The sequence below is a fragment of the Parus major genome, chromosome Z, assembly GCF_001522545.3.
Source record: "Parus major isolate Abel chromosome Z, Parus_major1.1, whole genome shotgun sequence".
NCBI lineage: Eukaryota > Metazoa > Chordata > Aves > Passeriformes > Paridae > Parus > Parus major.
The window spans coordinates 62785372-62802589 of record NC_031799.1 but is presented as its reverse complement, the minus strand read 5'-3'; the positions used below and the strand labels follow the sequence as shown (position 1 = coordinate 62802589).

The following is a 17218-nucleotide window of genomic DNA, read 5'->3' as shown; positions in this document are numbered from 1 at the left end:
AAAACAGGAGTTCATAGCTGACTTAGAGTCTTAATATTTATCAGTTATGATCAAGGGTAGATGTGGGGCAAACATTTTGTTCTGCAGTCTGAAGCTCTGCACGTTCCAATTTTTTTTTTGGATTCATACATCTCAACTATCTTAATTTTTTTCTGACTTTCAGAGTAAAATGCTTTCCTCATTTCTCACAGATGCACATTTTTAAAGCATGACATTTCCTTTTCTGACAGATAATCACACATTTATTTTGCTGTATCACTCAACCTCATATCACCTTGCAAGCTGAAAGAACATGCAGCTTTTTTTTGACACATGAGTACAAGTGTAACAAGACTCATTGGGGACACACTCAAAAAAGGCTGAGGAAATCCTGGGGAGCCAAAACTCCAGAATCTGCCAGGATCTGAACAAGATTTTATGAGATAATGTACATTCATCTCAAAACATGAAACCCAGATGTCCATTTGCATCTTTGTTATTTATTTAACTGATTTCTAACAATTGAGGAAGCACTTGACCATTAAAGTATTCATAATACTCTTTTCTTTCTAACAAGTGCAGGAAGCAATCGTGGAGGAGCAGGAGAGCCGAAAGGAAGAAAATATTCATTTGACTCGATTCCTAAGGGTTCTTGCTAACTTCTTAGCCCTATGCACACTTGCTGGAAGTGGCTACCTCATCTTTTTTGTTGTCAGAAGATCCCAGAAATTTGCCTTGGAAGGTCTGGAGAACTACGGGTGGTGGGAAAGAAATGAAGTTCGTGCTAGTGCATTTCTATAATAGATGTGGTTTGAAACTGTGTTCCTCTGCTTTGCATGTTGCCTTTCTTCCCTGGTAATTTATATTACCAGGTGGTAATTTAAATCTGAGTGTGGGTGGGTAATATTTAGCAAAAGAATTACTTATGTCTTTCTGATTCCTACTTCATCAAATTTCTTCTTTGCTTCTTTCAAGCATCACTTAGTATTTAGATTCCTTTGAGGCCTTTACATTTCCTCCTCTGTGCTCTTAGGATTGTTTTCCAGACACACTGTGGTTTCATGAGATTTCTTCATGGAACCCACTCTCTTCTTGCTTTTCTCCTGAGACTGACCCAAGCAGAGTGGTTGCTCTCTGGGCACAGAGGAAGTTATTTGGGACCTCAGTGGTGTAACTCTGATGCTGCAACAGGTTGAAACTGATGCCTTCTAGCTCCACTTGCCCTCTCCAAGAGTCCTGTGCAATATTTTTTGTGCCTAATCTGTGCCTAATGCTGCCCTCAAAAGCAGATGCAGCCTGCCTGACAGAGGTGTTTTGTTTGCTATGCGCACAGTATGCACCTGAAATCAGTGTGCTGTATGAAAACCTGGGAAGGTTTTACTTTCTTAGCAAAAGTGCTACTGTGCATGTTGTAAAACTAGTTTGTTACTTGAAACTCATCTTCTGAGCTGGAGTGTAAAATGCATACCTTATTTAAATAAGGCAAAAAGGTGGTAGCCTCATAAAGCTAATAATGGTGATGATGGAACAAGGAAAATAAATGCAGAATTTTCAATACCAAAGCCTGACTGGGAAAGTAACATTAAAATGTGAAATAATCCACCTCTGGAATCCAGAAAAATAGAGCTGTTGAGAGTGAATTAAGTTACTTGTTATCACATTTTAGTTTTATGGGAAAAGGAATGATTGTGTACAAAATATCTTGATTTAAGGCAGCACAAGCTCTGAGACAACAAAACTTGGTGGAATTCAGTTGTCTCTCAGTTTAAAGGTGTGGTAGAAGATTTGTACTAATAAGAACTGGGATACCAAAGGCTGTTTTATAAGTTTGTGTTATAATCTGGAAAGTAGGTAATATTTGTCTTTATGCTCATAATTTTACTTTTATATCTGTAATAAAAATGTGTTTCTAAGGTCTATGCTTCTATACTTTTAAGATCTGGAGCAGTGTGTCTCTAAAAGAGAGTGGGTAAAACAACACTGATGTTATTTAGCTAAAAAAAGATTCCTATTGACAGGTAATTAACATATTTGTGAGTACAAAAAATTGCCCTCCATTGGATATTAATATTTAGTTGCATAAATATATTTGGCTTCTGAATGAAATTCACACATTTTTCTTATTTTGGAGATGTTTGCATCATTAGTATATGAATTTAGGATTTGCTCAGAAAAAATTCCTAGCACCTAATATACAACTTAAAGAAAAGTGCAGCTTCTACCTACAAGGCAAGCAGCAATATTTAAAAATTGACATTATTCCTAAAAGTATTAAGCTGTTTTTGTAGAAAATTTCATTAGACTAGATTCATTAAGGGGATGAACATTGTTTACATGCAATTATATGATATCCATGGTAAATACATTTTTTGTCATCTCTTCCAGAAGTTCACAGCATAATAAAGAGCTGCTGATGACTTTGTGGAAAAAACTTTTTCTCTCTGACCCTACTTCTCTCTCTTAACGTTTAAATTTTTTGTCTCCCTCTCCATATCAGCAGTACCTAGTTCTGTCTGAACACAGTTCAGATACAATTGTCTAGTGTGTCATGGAGAGAAGGAGATTAGTGGGGATGGTGTGTGGATTTCATCAACTTGTGACAGACACTGAGAGTGGATTTTGGTTTTTATTAAATAAAAAATAAAAATAAAAGTAGTAATCAAAAAATATTTTTCACCCAGATCAATAAAATAATTTATTTCTAACATTTCACTGTAAACTTTTTTCCACCCTCTCCTCAGGTGAACACAGTTATGTCACTTTTAGGAATGTTCTGTCCAACTTTATTTGATGTAATCAGTTCTCTGGAAAACTACCACCCTCGAATAGCTCTAAGATGGCAGCTGGGAAGAATCTTTGCTCTTTTTCTTGGCAATCTCTACACTTTCATTATTGCCCTAATGGATGAAATCAACCTCAAGGCAAGATATTTACTTTCCTTCACTATGTTTAGCATGTATCTGGACAACACTGAGAACCTCCAGCCAGTCACAGACATACCAGAGAAAGACATTCTTTTTCTGTGCTGTAAATTACATCCATGCCTAAGCTAGCAATGGGAATTTTTGAATAGACAAAGGGTTGGTAACAGGCTCATGTTGATTTTTCCCTCTCAATTTATTTCTTTCCTTAGTTGGAAGAAGAAAAGATAGTAAAGTATAACATGACAATATGGGAAGCCAGTCTGTACAATGGTACGATTCCAGAGAATTCAACTGCTCCTCCAATACAGGTGGATCCTGCTGATGTCCCCAGAGGGCCATGCTGGGAAACAATGGTAGGACAGGTAATGCAGCTGCTTGGAGCTCATACTTGAAAATGGGTTATACAGTCTTGTACAGGATATGGTATCTAAATCCTCTTTATTTTGGCTAAAATAATTTCTCTTGAATGAAAGTTTTAAAAAAATTATTTTCTTTGAATCCTGTCTAACAGGAAATTCTTTCTTCTGTTAGTTGACAGAATTGAAAGCATCTCTTTTTTCCCTCTCCTTTCCTCTATCCTCTTGATTTATCTTCTTGATGTCATCTTTGCCTTCCTTGTCTACCCATTTTGGAAAAATGAAGGTGTTATCTTAAAAGGGACATGTATATAAGACAGAGTTTACAGCAGTATGCTTTTGAGAAGGCATCTCTGTCTTCAGCCAAACAAAATAGTGCAAAAGAACAATAAAAACTTACTGGAAAATCTGCACAGATATTTTATTTGATTCCTATTTTTTTTATTCTCATTTATTCTTATTGACCCACCATCATAAAATGTGGTTTCCAAATAATTTTCTAGCATACCCTTTCCGTCAATTTGATCCTACTACACTGCTGTTGATTTGTCCATGACAACAATTTTAATATTGAATCAATTTTGCTGTTCTTCCATCACCCTGACAATCTGTCATCCTGAAAGAATAAACCACCAGCAGGGAGCATATCGGCAGAAAAGTCGGCCCCTCTGTTCTCACTGATGCTAAATAAAATGCTGAGAATACCAAGAGCTCATAACTGAAATAATTTTACCCCTAATTTCATATCAGGGAAAGTAAGAGCTTTCTGGGCTGTTGGGGTAAGGCCTGTTATAGCAGGCTTTAGTGAAACATAAAAAGCTTAAAATAAAAGTAGAGCCATGACTATTTGCATTAGGATTTTCTTCCTTCCTCTCTATCCACTGGATATTGAAACTGCTTGAGAGAAGGCATTCACCATTGTTTGTTTGTTTTTTAATAGTCTTCTCAAATCAAAGGGATCAAAAGCAGTTTAAGGTATCATCACAGATTTCTGTTGTAGCAGTGATCTTGGTTAGAAGCCTTTCTCAGTTTAATCATGTTTAATCATACTCTGGAAGTTTCATCTGATAATATGAACACAAATTAGAACAAAGGATAGCTCTAGAAAATGAGGGGCAGTAGTTCTGGCACATTACAGACTCAGTGAACATAGAAAGGTTGAGTTTTGTCCATGCTGAAGCAGGATAAGCACAGTTACAGATCTAGTACAGTATTTAATTATTATTGTAACTATTAACTGCTTAAATATGTTCTTAAAAGAGAATATTGCTCTGACAGGAATTTGTGCGCCTGACAGTCTCTGACATGATGACAACATACATAACAATTCTAATTGGCGATTTTTTGAGAGCTGTCTTTGTTAGGTTTTTCAATTACTGCTGGTGCTGGGACTTGGAGTATGGATTTGTAAGTATCTTATTTTAAATGTCTTTGCTATCACTTCACAATTAAGTAACAATGTTCATTTTGCTTTCAAAGCTACAGAGTTAACTTTAGGTTAGATACAACAACTTCAAAATCCCTTGAAGTTAGTTTTTCTTGCATTTTGCTTATGCCTTAATATTTGTCTCCTTCTCTGGGCTTTGGTAACTTTAGGACTTCTTTAATTTATTTTATTTAGTAAGAGAAAATTTTATTTTTCTTGTGATAACACACATTTTTCGCACATTTACTATTTGACCATTTCACAGAATGCAATCTCATTGGTCGGGTAGGGTCTTCTAGCACAAAGTTCATGTGGAGAAAAATATGAAAAATCCTGTTCTAGAAATATTACTACATACATACACACACACACACACATATATATATATATACAAAATTGTTTTAGCTGATGTGAAGTTAGTAAGGCCCATAACATAAGCAGGCACAGAAGCCTTCACTTGGGAGCTGGGACTTCCAACTGACCTGATCCAGGTTAAATTTGCCAGCTACTTATGCTTTCAGGGATCTGATGCTGTTTTTCATCTTTTAAGTAGTAGTCATGGAATTGTTAAAACTTGTGAAGCTCCTGAAGTACTTACTGAGTACTTATTGCTTTTGCACTTACTGAGAAGTACAGAAAAGAGCTATGTGATTTAAGGCTATCAAGGGTACTCCTGCATAAGCAGCTATTGTAGCTGTTATTTTCACATTATTTTGTTAAAATTTTGTCTTCATACATGTAAAAATGTCTTGCATTGATAAGAACTGCATTTTGGGAAATCCCAGTTTTCTGGAGGAGATGAAAGTTTTCAGGTTTTCTGTTAAAAACATCTTGTTTCTGGTACAGCAATCTCATTGTTACTTGCTGACTCCCATGAAATTTCAACATTATTTCTAGGTTTTACATTCTGCCTCAAACAGGACTAATATAGGAGTGGAGACAAACACTACCAGTTAGTCAGATTGTGTTCAAACAGGTAATAACTGTTACAACACCAAAATCAAATGGAGGAGTTTGAATATAGCATGAGCTGAGAAACTAACAACAACACATCTGCTTGTAGGAGATCCTGAAACCAGTTTATAATTGACATTTTTATTTGGCAGTATATAGGAATGTCTGTAATGGTCTGGTAAATTATGGCCCCCAGGTCCAGTAAACTTTCTGAAACAAAAGCTGGAAGTTGAAACTGGAAATCACTGACTTTCTGGAAACAGCTCAGCTGAAAACCTTCCTTAGGACGTAGCTATACCTATGCCTCTGTGGTTAGTGGACATGAATATATATCCATTAATTTTCAGCCTTTTGCTACAAGAAAAATATTTTTTGATGATCATAGTAGGGAAGAATTCCAGAGATTAGCTTGCATGTTGTGTGGGAAGACTCTTTTTTAAATTTGTTTAATAATTGTATTTCTGATTTTTTTAATCTGTCATTGCTAGCACCAATGTTAAAAAAGCAGTCATGCATCATTTGATTCTGTGTGATCTTATTAATATTTTAATATTCTAGCGTATACAGATCTCTTTAACCAACTATTTTTCAAGTGTAATAGTAGTAATCTATTTAATTTTCCCCTTATGCAAGCAGATTCATGTGACATTAAATATATAAATTCACTGAAACATATATATATATGCATGTATGTATAAATATATGTGTACATATATGTGTGTGTGTGTGTGTTTGTGTGTGTTATGTATGTGCATAAACTTACACGGAAAGAGTGCAGGAACTAGAAATATTCCAAAAGCACAGCATGGTACAAAAATTGTGGCTTTAATTGAAGATTTCAGTAGAATGACTTTGTCTTGTTTGGGCCATAAGGGAATTGTTATTTTTGCATCTCATTTTCCTCTTGCCCTCATCGATATAATTATTACCTGGAAGATATGCATTATTCATGGTTTTTTTTGTCCATCATTATGGCAAATCATGCAAGACACCAGGTATAGTGTAAAAATATATAAATAATATTTATAAATGTACAAATAATATGTTTGAAACAGATATTCAGGTATAAACTAAAAGTTTAAAGCCACCAATTTCTTAGCAGAAAGTTTTGATCTGCTGCATATGAACACAAATTAGCATGTGCTGCCTTTCAGCTGTTGCTTAAATTCAGTGTATTCAATGTTTATAAATGGAAATGTTCATAAATGAGAAACTAGCAATTAAGGTAAAAGAAGAGATGGGCAAGTGATTAAAGATTTGAAAAAACAGAAAGAAGGGTCAAATTATTAGTTCAGAAATAAATGGCTAAACAATTTTTGTGGTATTTATGCATCTACACTGGAAATAAAAGTGTATGATAGAGGGCTTTCTTCAGCAAACAAAGACTTAATGAGACCCATGGCATTCTTAAAGTTCTGAATCTTAAAGGAAAAATTAGAATCAAGCACTCAAATTAGAAATAAGATCTTCATATTAAACAAAGAAAATGATTGGCAACCTCTATCAAGGTTGAAAGGAAAACTTCAAAATTGAGATAGCTAAAATATGAAAAAAAAGAGAAAAATAATGCCAGAGTTCAATTGTGTATTTGTCAACTAAATCACATTCATCACATTAAATTTTACTGCTGGTGCTGGGCTGGAGAACACAATGTTTTGACATCATTAGCCATTCAAATAGAAATTTTCTGTATTGTTGCTTTTAAATTTCCCAGTACCCAGAATGATTTGTAATTCTCCACTAGTTTTCATCTACTCTAACTCATCTTAAAACTCTTTGTGCAAACCTAATGAAAACATCCATATCATTTCTTTCAGCCATCATATTCTGAGTTTGATATAAGTGGAAATGTGCTGGGACTGATCTTTAACCAAGGCATGATCTGGTAGGTGGGGAAAAGCAAGTTGTATGTGCAGGATGGTGGGATTTGTCTGCATCTGTGAAGGACTTTTCTGAAATCCTGATCATGTCCCAGTTCTTTAAGTTGATGGAAGTATATGCACTATATACCAAACTGGTACACTGCAATCAGTTGGAGCAATTCAAAACTAATTATGGGCTGGGGTTATTGGAACACATACATCAGGGTTTTGCACTGAGTTTGTAAAACCAACCAGTAAAAATCTGCATATGTTTATGCTGACTGCTTGCTGTAGTGCTTTGCTTTGAAATTTAGCCTTTCAGCATACTTTACTGTTCTTTTCCCATGTTCCTGAAAAAAAGACTTTAAAGCAAATGTATCAATCCTTATCTGTGCAATGAAATGAATGTGTAAACAATACTACGGTTGCAGCATTAGTCCTCAGATGTAGAGGAGAAAAGGTTTTCATTCCATTTTTGGACATTACATGGCTGGTAAAGAACACCAGCATGTAGAGTCTTCATGCAAGATGCTCAGTCTTCCTCAGGAACTGCTCTCTACAAGCACTGTTGACTTCTCAGTTCTTGCTAAGGCCTAATTTTTACATTTAATATGACTTGGCTGAGCAGGATTTTTGTGTGCTAAAACTGTCACTTCTGTAAAGCCTTCTATCTTTTTATTTAAGATACACAAAAAGAGGAAGGAGCTAAACTAATATACTAAAGCCTGTCATTTTTCTGTGCTCAGAAGGTCTTTCCAACCCTAATGTAAATATATTTCCTCTTTCTAAATAGAATGTCTGAGGCACTCAGGGGCAAAGCAGCTTAGCTTGATCGCTTTGTCACCTGACCACAAGGGCAAGGATTAAGGAGAAGCAGCTTCCTGATTTCTTGTATTCTGTACCATTTGGCCAGGAAAATGAATTTAGCTGCTCTTCAGTCAGCATGACACAAGAAACAAGGTGTGATAAAAATAAAAACTTGCCAACTATTTGGGTGTCATGACAATGTAACCATATATAATAAGGAAAAAACTAAATATAACAGAATCAATAAACAGATTGTTGGAATGAAGCCCTAAATTACCCTGGCAACTGCAGTTAAAATAAATGTCACTGAAGCAAAAATATTCTTCCTAAAACATGTGTTATAATATCAGTAAAAAATAATAAATTATGAATGAAATTATTTTATTTATACCTAGCTGTAGGAATTGGTAGTAACTACTTTTATGGTTATCATATTCCACACAACACAAGCAAGATGCTACCTGGAAAAATTAAAAGTGAATTACTTTTCACCAAGTCATCATTTAATATGCAGAGAAAGAGGAATTTGAAACATAAAGTTCGTACAGATAGTTCTCTTCATACACCTTCAATGTTTTTCAAAAAAGAGTTAAAAAAACCCATAAAGTTTGCTACATTGATTTCTGAGTGCACAGTGTGCAAAATACATTGATGCAGGGAATGTGTGGCATTCCTGGAAAGACAGAAGTCCTATAATATAGTGGTTATTTTTTTTATTTGCTTCACTTCTAGGATGGGATCATTTTATGCTCCATGTCTCCCAGCAATCAACGTGTTTCGTCTCCACACGTCGATGTACCTGCAATGCTGGGCAGTGATGTGCTGCAATGTCCCCCAAGAACGGGTCTTCAAGGCTTCCAGATCCAATAACTTCTACATGGCCATGCTGCTTTTCATCCTCTTTCTCTCCACACTGCCTGCTGTGTACACCATTGTTTCCATCCCACCATCTTTTGACTGTGGTCCTTTCAGGTTCTCTGCATTTTACCTCCATCTTTTGCAATTGTTGTAATGATCTACTTCTGCACATCACAGTGAATTATGCAGTAATGAAAAAGTGCCTCTATAACTAGCACCAGATATGCTGAGTGTCTAATTGTGATGTATTTCTCATTGTGGATAATTCCCAAAGCTGGAATCCTGGAGAAGTGGCTGATTCTTTAGAAAGTTTTATCTGAGATGTAGAATAGAAAATCTTTTCTTTTTGTCTAATTCAATAGAAAAAAATTATCATTACAGCTGCACTAAAGAAAAATGATTCTTAAGGAGTAGAGCAGTGACCTGTTGTGCTTTTAAGAGATTGCTTTTAGGAAATGTCTATATGGCCTGTAGGAAGGGCAGATCAGAATGTGTGAGGGTGTGATAAATATAGTGTGGCTCAGTCTTTGAATGCCATGACTCTCTCCAGTTCACAGAATTTCATATCTCTGTACTACCACTGTGAATCTGAATTTGTGTCTGAAGTCTTCAAGGCCTCCATAGTCATTGATCTTTTCTAAACACCTAGGCCTGCCTTGCAAACACGTCTTGCACTAAAGGTAGTTTAGACTTTGTCACACTTTCTCTTTTTGTGTGCAGTACCTGGAAAGTCTAGGATCATTTTTATCATCTTTACTCGCCAGGTAACATGAGATACAAATATATGACTTTTATCACATAAAAACAGACAAGAAATTAAAAATTTTAAAAGTCCCTAGCCCTTGTTATTGAACAAAAATATTAGCCATGCAAGAGTAGGAGAATGGTAGAAGAGACATTCTGTTTGCATTGAAGGGTTTAAATAATACATTACTCTTGTGAGTAAAAAACTACATCTGTATGATCCCCAGTGCAGTTTCTAAAGAAGCAAAAGTGCTAAAAATTTGAATGAAGGCTAAAGGCAAAATGTCAGGGATTGTCATCACGATAGTCATAGGTAGACTTCCTTCATAGTAGGAAGTCATAGGTAGAATAAAAGGAAGACTCACATGACATGACAAAAATTCTGATGAGACAGAAAATTGCTTGAATTTACAGAAGAATTTGCATCAAAACAGGAGATATAAATTAAGATTTTTCTTTTTTTTTTGAATCCTAGCAAAAACATATTGAGGGAAATACTTGAGGTCAGATCTGAGTGGCAGCAGTTATTAAATTGGGTATTAACTAAATGGTGAGATTACTCTTCAAAATGAGAAAGATGATGCTTCCCACTTTTTCTCTGTCATGTGCAGAGATATGTTGTTCTTCATCAAAAAGTGAAACCTTCAATGTAACTTCCAACAGGGAGCACTTCAGACTGATGAAAGTACATTCAGCCTCAGTATAGGTAACATTTGAATATGGATGCTACATTTGAGCAGCCAGTGAATAAATACTGGTAGAGTATGCCTATACATTTGAAAAACATAACATTTTCCTCTTGGTAACTCAGTGTCCTGTCCTTTTTGAAACTCATGAATCTTTTGGGGTTTCATTTTTTTGTTTGTTTTTTTTCCCCCCCTTTATTCTTATGTTTGTTTAATTTTAGTTCATTCATTAAAGCAACATACACAATTCACCAGAGACCTGCGAGGAGTAGGGAAGACAGGACAGAATTATCAATATTGCAGTATCCAATGTGCACTTTGTGCACACTGGAGAGAATGAGGAAAGCAGAGGTTGGAATTTTTCATTTATTGTGAGTGGGTAGGACAACTAGAAAGAAAGAACAATTCTGAAGAATTCTGCCTCCAAAATTTTTGTATTACTTGAAAGGGTGTAAACATTGACAATGAGTTAAGAAAAAGACCCATTTGTAAGAAATCCTTTACCACAACTGAAAAGCAGTGACAGGAAATGTCAATGACTGGACAGTCAGGTGGCAATTTGGTGACAATTCCTACAACTAATTAAAACTACTAATTAGAATTGATACACAGAGACCCATTTTTCCGGTCTTGTCCAAGTTAAAAATGACAAACTTCTGGGCCATGAGGCACAGAAGGCAAAATAAACAGAAAGGGTTTTTTAAAACATCTATTGATACACTTCTGATGGAAAATAGTCTAGGAAGAAAATAACTTTCTATGTAAGTTGGAGCAATGACATATGGAGGTGACTAGATTGCTGCAACAACAAAAATATCCTGAAACAGAGCCAGTGACTTGTGTAGCGTTGGTACACACCAAAGAGGAGAATGGGGCTTAACAAAAAACAATTGCAAGTGGACCATTTTTTTCTTGTCAAACATAAAAAAACAGGATTGGATTTTCCTGCCATGTCTTCATAGATCACAAATAATGTTTCATTTGTTGGTCGATGATATGGAGTTCACAGCTCATACACTGATTCACTGAGGAGTAATTTAGGCGGTAACCTGGCAAATTCTATTAGCATACAATGAGAATTTTGGTGTTTGTTTCCCTCCTTGGAATACATAAATATTACTTTAGACAATATCCCCTTCAGTGTACAGTTTTAATGTTAACATACCATATATTGTCCTTTTTCCAGGTTTGATATGATGTGATTAGCTTATATATTCATAATATTTGTATGTGATATATTGTCAACTTTTCTGTTTAATAGTGGGAAGACTAGAATGTTTGAAGTCATATCGGAAACTCTGGAGCACGACTTTCCTTCCTGGTTTGGGAAGGTATTTGGTTATGCCTCTAACCCTGGACTTATCCTACCCTTTATATTGCTGATGGTGTACGTATAAAATATTAACTCAATGCTTGATGTATCTAAGATCTGCTAAGTTTCTTTCACTCTGAGTCATCACTGAATATCTGAGAAAGGTAGTGCTGGTTGTCCAGTGATGAGTGACTTGAACAATTAATGAGTCTTTGAGCATACTTAATGTGCATGTGCAGAAAGGTTGATATCTTTTTGCTCAATGGCTTTCTTTAGGGTTTAGTTATACTTTTAAGAAATGTTTCTGCCATGAAAGATAGAAAACTATTAGGATACAAAAGGCCCATAGGGAATCTGTAATGCTATGACATTGATCAGCTTGTCCAGTATGCAGAACAACACATCATAAATCCTTAGCATGTTCGATAGAAACATGAACACCATGGAGCAGAGTTAACCTCAGTAACTTTCAGTGAATCAGATATTCAGTGCCTTTAATTGGTAAAGACTGTACTTTATATTATTGGGACAGAAGTGTGAGACATGGTTTTGGAGACTTTGTGAAACAAGGCTAGTAGAGGCTTTTGTGAGTGGCTCAGTAACTGGTAAAGAAAAATGACCCTGGAATATTTGCTCTTAGAGATTGTATTGAGTCCTGTTTTATCAATGAATTTTAACCTGCTTGATTAGGTTATTATACTGGGTTATTTAGCATACTGCTGAACTAAAAGTTAACTCTAAACAGAGGTAAGCTGGGATTTGATTTTGCATTGCAGAACTGCAAATAAATAGGGAAGATTATAGAACACAACAGAAATTATGAAAGGATTTTATATGAGCAATATGAAATATTGAGATGAAATTTTGCCGAGGTTGACTTAATGCCATAATCTATTTTAACCTGTAGTTATAAAGGGCAGAAGGACACCAGAAATAAATAGAAGAAAAAAAAAGGAGGAAAAATACAAGGCAAAACCAAGAAAAGCAGAGGAAACAGTACATGCTGATTAATTATTTGCTGCTTATGTCAACTAAAGACTTCATAGCAGATTTTTTCTTATTAAATCAGGATAGTGAAAATTATTAATTTTATAGAGTTGTCACAATAGTATTCTATACACTAAAAAAAGGAAATTTTCTTATGTTTTTTCTTAATAGAAGAAGGAAGTGATAATTTTTTAAAAAAGGAATATTATTTTGGTTGTTTTCTTGACAGTATTTCAGCTTGCTTACTATATTTATTTGAAAGCTTTCATTAATATGATTTATTAATTTTTAAGGTATGTCATGCAACTTTTATTCTATAGAAGTCACTTAACAGTTAAGCACTACTTAATGAAACATCTTTCTTAAATATTATAAGGCTGAATGTAGAATATTAATAGAGAAAACAATTTCTTTCATTTTTCTCCCCCAACATAAAAGTGCCTTCTTCATAACGTAAGGAAGCACTTTGTTCATTGTCAAAATATTAGTACTGACTAAGCACATTAAATGAGAAAAAGATACAGGCCTTATATTATCACAACTGTAATGGCTGCTAAAGGAATGTTCTGATTATTTATATTTAAATAATTGTCTAACAAGAAAATATTATTTTTTTAAATTTAGCCTGAGCATTTATTATCTCAACGCGACATCCAAATCCTACAAGGAAGCAAACTTGGAACTTAAAAAGAAGTTACAAAGTGTAAGAATAGAGAATTATTGATTTTTTTTGCATTTTACTAAATATTACAGAGACTGTTTGGATGACTGAAAGATGCCTTCTCTTTCCCTATAATTAGCAAGCAGAAGAAAATAAAAGAAGAAATAAACAAAAGGCACAAAAATCAAATGAACAAGAGGAAAACCCATTTGAGACAGAACCACCGCCAGCAAAGCCTAAAGGAGACAAGCAAGATGAATCCACTCCAAACAAAGGTAAGAATTGGTTTGAATGTCTCATGATGAGGAATTCATGTATGTGTGATCCTAGTCTTCCTCACTGACTTGGCTTGTTCCACTGCTATAATGTCCTGAAACATCTTCACAATACTGAATCACAACTACTAAGTTCACCTTTCTTTCTTTTGCTTGTTTGAGAAATATTGCAACATTATTCCACACCTGGCAGCACCAAAGTAAAAAGCTGAACTATAATGAACTGAAAGTCACAGTCCTGCTGAAAAAATGCAATTAAAACCTGATCTGAGTGTTAATAATCCCTCTTATCTATCACTCAGCAGTCAAAGTCTAAATCTTTTACCCTTCTGTTGCTTTTTATTGACCCAGAACTAAGTAGGAAAGTATTTGTCACCTGCGCTGGGTTCACCTAGGGAAGGTGTAGTGGGAACACAGTAAGCAACTCTTATCAGAAAGCCAGGCTGGGGGAGGTGGATGTCAGTCTGTCCTAAGGGATTTTGCTGGCTGTTTACTTTCCCTCATCATGCACGCATGCCCTACAGCCACTAAAAGCCTAGGAGGGAAACCCAGGTGACAGATGATTGTCTTTGCTAGAGCCATGTAATTGCTGCCTTCATCATCATTGATAGAAGATATCTAAGTGCAACTTGAGAAATTTCCCATCTGCCCTTATGGGAGCCTTGCAGGAAAAAATGGATGGAAAATACAGCATAAAGGTCATGAAGATGCATTACCCAGGTCTGAGCAGGGGAGGCCCAGACTTTCTACTCTGAACTCTAGGATAGTCAGGCAACTGCTGGATTTCCCTGTCAGGGAGCTTTGGAATTTCATGATCATTTGTTAATTCTGTCCTCCAAACACATTTCAGATAACAAGAAAGGACAGGATGGCAATGGATCAAAGAAAGAGCAGCCACAAGAAGCCAGCTCCTCTCAGACGCTCCAGCATCCTGGCCCTGTCCTGAATGGCCACTATCCTCCACAGAGCCGAGGAGGAAACTTTCCTCCACCATCCATAGCTGTCACAAGGCCACCAGGGCCCAGGAGGCCTGGGATACCAGGCTATCCACCTGGAAATCCATGCCTCCCAGGGATGCATCCAGGAATGCCCAGGGGCCCTCCCATGTACAGATAAGGAGCCTTAAGAATAGTATAACGTGACACTGAAGGACGTTGTCCTAAACCAAAACACACTCCTGTAAGAGCAGAACCTCCCAATGTTTGCTGTAAATCTTCACTTGCATGGAATTAACCCATGTTACTTTTGACTGACATGTTACCCATGTCAGTTTTCTGCAGCGTGGGAGCTTCAGAAGGAAACACGGCATATGTCTTCTTGCGTTTGTAGGCTTTGTGAAAATGTCTTGTCTGTATCAATAAATTGCTAAAATTGCATATTTTTATTGGGGATACTTATTAGAAGAGCGGAAAACAATTTGTACTCAGTTGACTTTCCTTAAAAGCTTGAAATTTTGTCCCTAATACCTTTTCCTTATAATAATATTTCACTGAAAACACAGCTGTGTATAAAGTTTATGAGAATCAGTAAAACTCTGCATATGTCTGGTCCTCTGCAGGTCAGATGTGCTTAGCCAAAGATTTCAGATTGTACATGAGACAGCCAGGACCAAAATTAGGGAAAGCTGCACCATTCCATCTAAAGTCTCTGTAAAAGTGTTAAAAAGGAAAAAAGAAGCAGTAGTTTACCTGTAACAATGAAGAAAATTTAACTCCTATTGCACTACCACTTTCAGCTAGTAATAGTTTTATCACATTCTTAAAGGCTAGAAAGAAATTTAAAACATCAGAATGATAAAAAATATCTCCTGTGCAGGAACACATTATTTGGGGAATAGAGGTAAGACAATTATTGATTAATTTCTCCTAAATGCCCTAGCAGTATGGATACACTTAACATTGGGTAAGAATATGCACAATCTTCTCTGTGAGTTTAAGACTGGATACTTGTATTAATCTCTGTGTAGTCCAAGGTGTAACAGCTTATATTTTTGACAGGTTGTGTGGAAACACAGGATAGATATAAACCCAGGGGGAAGTTAATGTTACCTAATCCAATAAAACAGGTTGTTTTTTTTTGTTCTGATCTTATTTCCTTTTTCATAATATTGGTCTTAATAATTATTTTAAGGCTCACAAGCTTAATATCAACAAAATTAAACAACTTACTCACTTCCAAAAAAATAAAAGTAATTCCATTGAGGGCCTTCTGTATAACAGAGATTAATTTTGTATACTAGAAAATCATAACCATATACTAGTAAAAAAACTTATCTGTGACATCACAAAACAACCTCCACCTAATTAAATTTTGGATCTTATTAAAAAGCTCACAAACCCCCCCAGCATAGTCTATGTATCCCCATAAACCACATCTAGTGCTCCAGATACAACTTTCAGCTCAAGCAGTCTTTAAATCAATTGCCAGAGCTGGAAGGATTAACCAAAGGAAAATTCATTTTATACTTGACTTGACTGTTGTACTGTTTCCAGGAGCATCCACAAGCCTTATCTCCAAGTGGGGTGCTGTGAGTGTTATATTTTAAATTAGAAAACGTACAGATAAGTGCAGCGCAAGTTGTTTCATCTTTCTCTCTCATCTATGAACGTCAGACTCATGGAAAAAGTATGGTGATTACAACTATTTATTAATTAGTAAATTTTCAACAGGATTAATTTTTAAGCTGCATGTGTCTCTAGTCCAGAAACAAAAGATTGTCAGTTGTCTTACTGAAGCTAAGCATGGGACCCAGTATGGTAATGTTTTCATACTTTCAGCAAAAAAAATATTTCCTGCATGCTGGGCTTGTAGGAAAATATTGGTTTACACAGAGATTTTAGTTCATTGTTTGTTAGCATTTCATAATAAGAAAATTCTGGATATTCCTCAGAAAATAGATGATTTTTTAATAGGAAAGGTGAAGAAGCTGAAATATAAAGATATTTTATATCTTGGTGATTTTTTCAAGAAGTGTTGGAGTAAATTAGAGCTGTAAAGTACTTTTGATGCAGTTTAGTTCCCTAAAATGTAGAGCAATGTTTATATCACGTATACAGACCTTAATAAGGAGTCCTTGTTCTGTCAGGAGTGAAAATTTTCTGTTAATGTTAAAGACTCTCATTGTTAATGGGTTCAGTGGGATTTATTCAGTGGGATTGCTTTACATTGTGAACGGAAGAGAGACAGAGCAAAGCAAAATCCACCAGCTGAAATTGTCCTGGGGAGCTTTCTGTTATGTCTGTACACTGTTCTGATTCTCAGCAATCAGTGTGTTCTCATAAAATACAGGTATATGCAGAGATAAGCATGTAATACCCAATATGAATAACAATAGCAAATCTAGATGTTTTTCATCAGGATGATGTGAATGAAAATGAGATATTTATT

At 35.5% G+C, this 17218-nt stretch overlaps 1 protein-coding gene across 1 annotated transcript in view; it reads left to right on the top strand.

Moving 5' to 3' along the window:
* Positions 1-14947, top strand: part of TMC1 (transmembrane channel like 1) — a 56450-nt gene extending 41503 nt beyond the window's left edge. The window contains exons 12-21 of the mRNA XM_015652292.1: positions 562-756; positions 2721-2900; positions 3113-3265; positions 4538-4666; positions 7457-7524; positions 9041-9280; positions 11858-11983; positions 13520-13598; positions 13696-13831; positions 14682-14947. Coding sequence (XP_015507778.1) covers positions 562-756; positions 2721-2900; positions 3113-3265; positions 4538-4666; positions 7457-7524; positions 9041-9280; positions 11858-11983; positions 13520-13598; positions 13696-13831; positions 14682-14947 — 1572 coding nt within the window. The remainder of the gene's footprint in view (positions 1-561; positions 757-2720; positions 2901-3112; positions 3266-4537; positions 4667-7456; positions 7525-9040; positions 9281-11857; positions 11984-13519; positions 13599-13695; positions 13832-14681) is intronic.
* The last annotated feature ends 2271 nt before the right edge of the window (positions 14948-17218 follow it).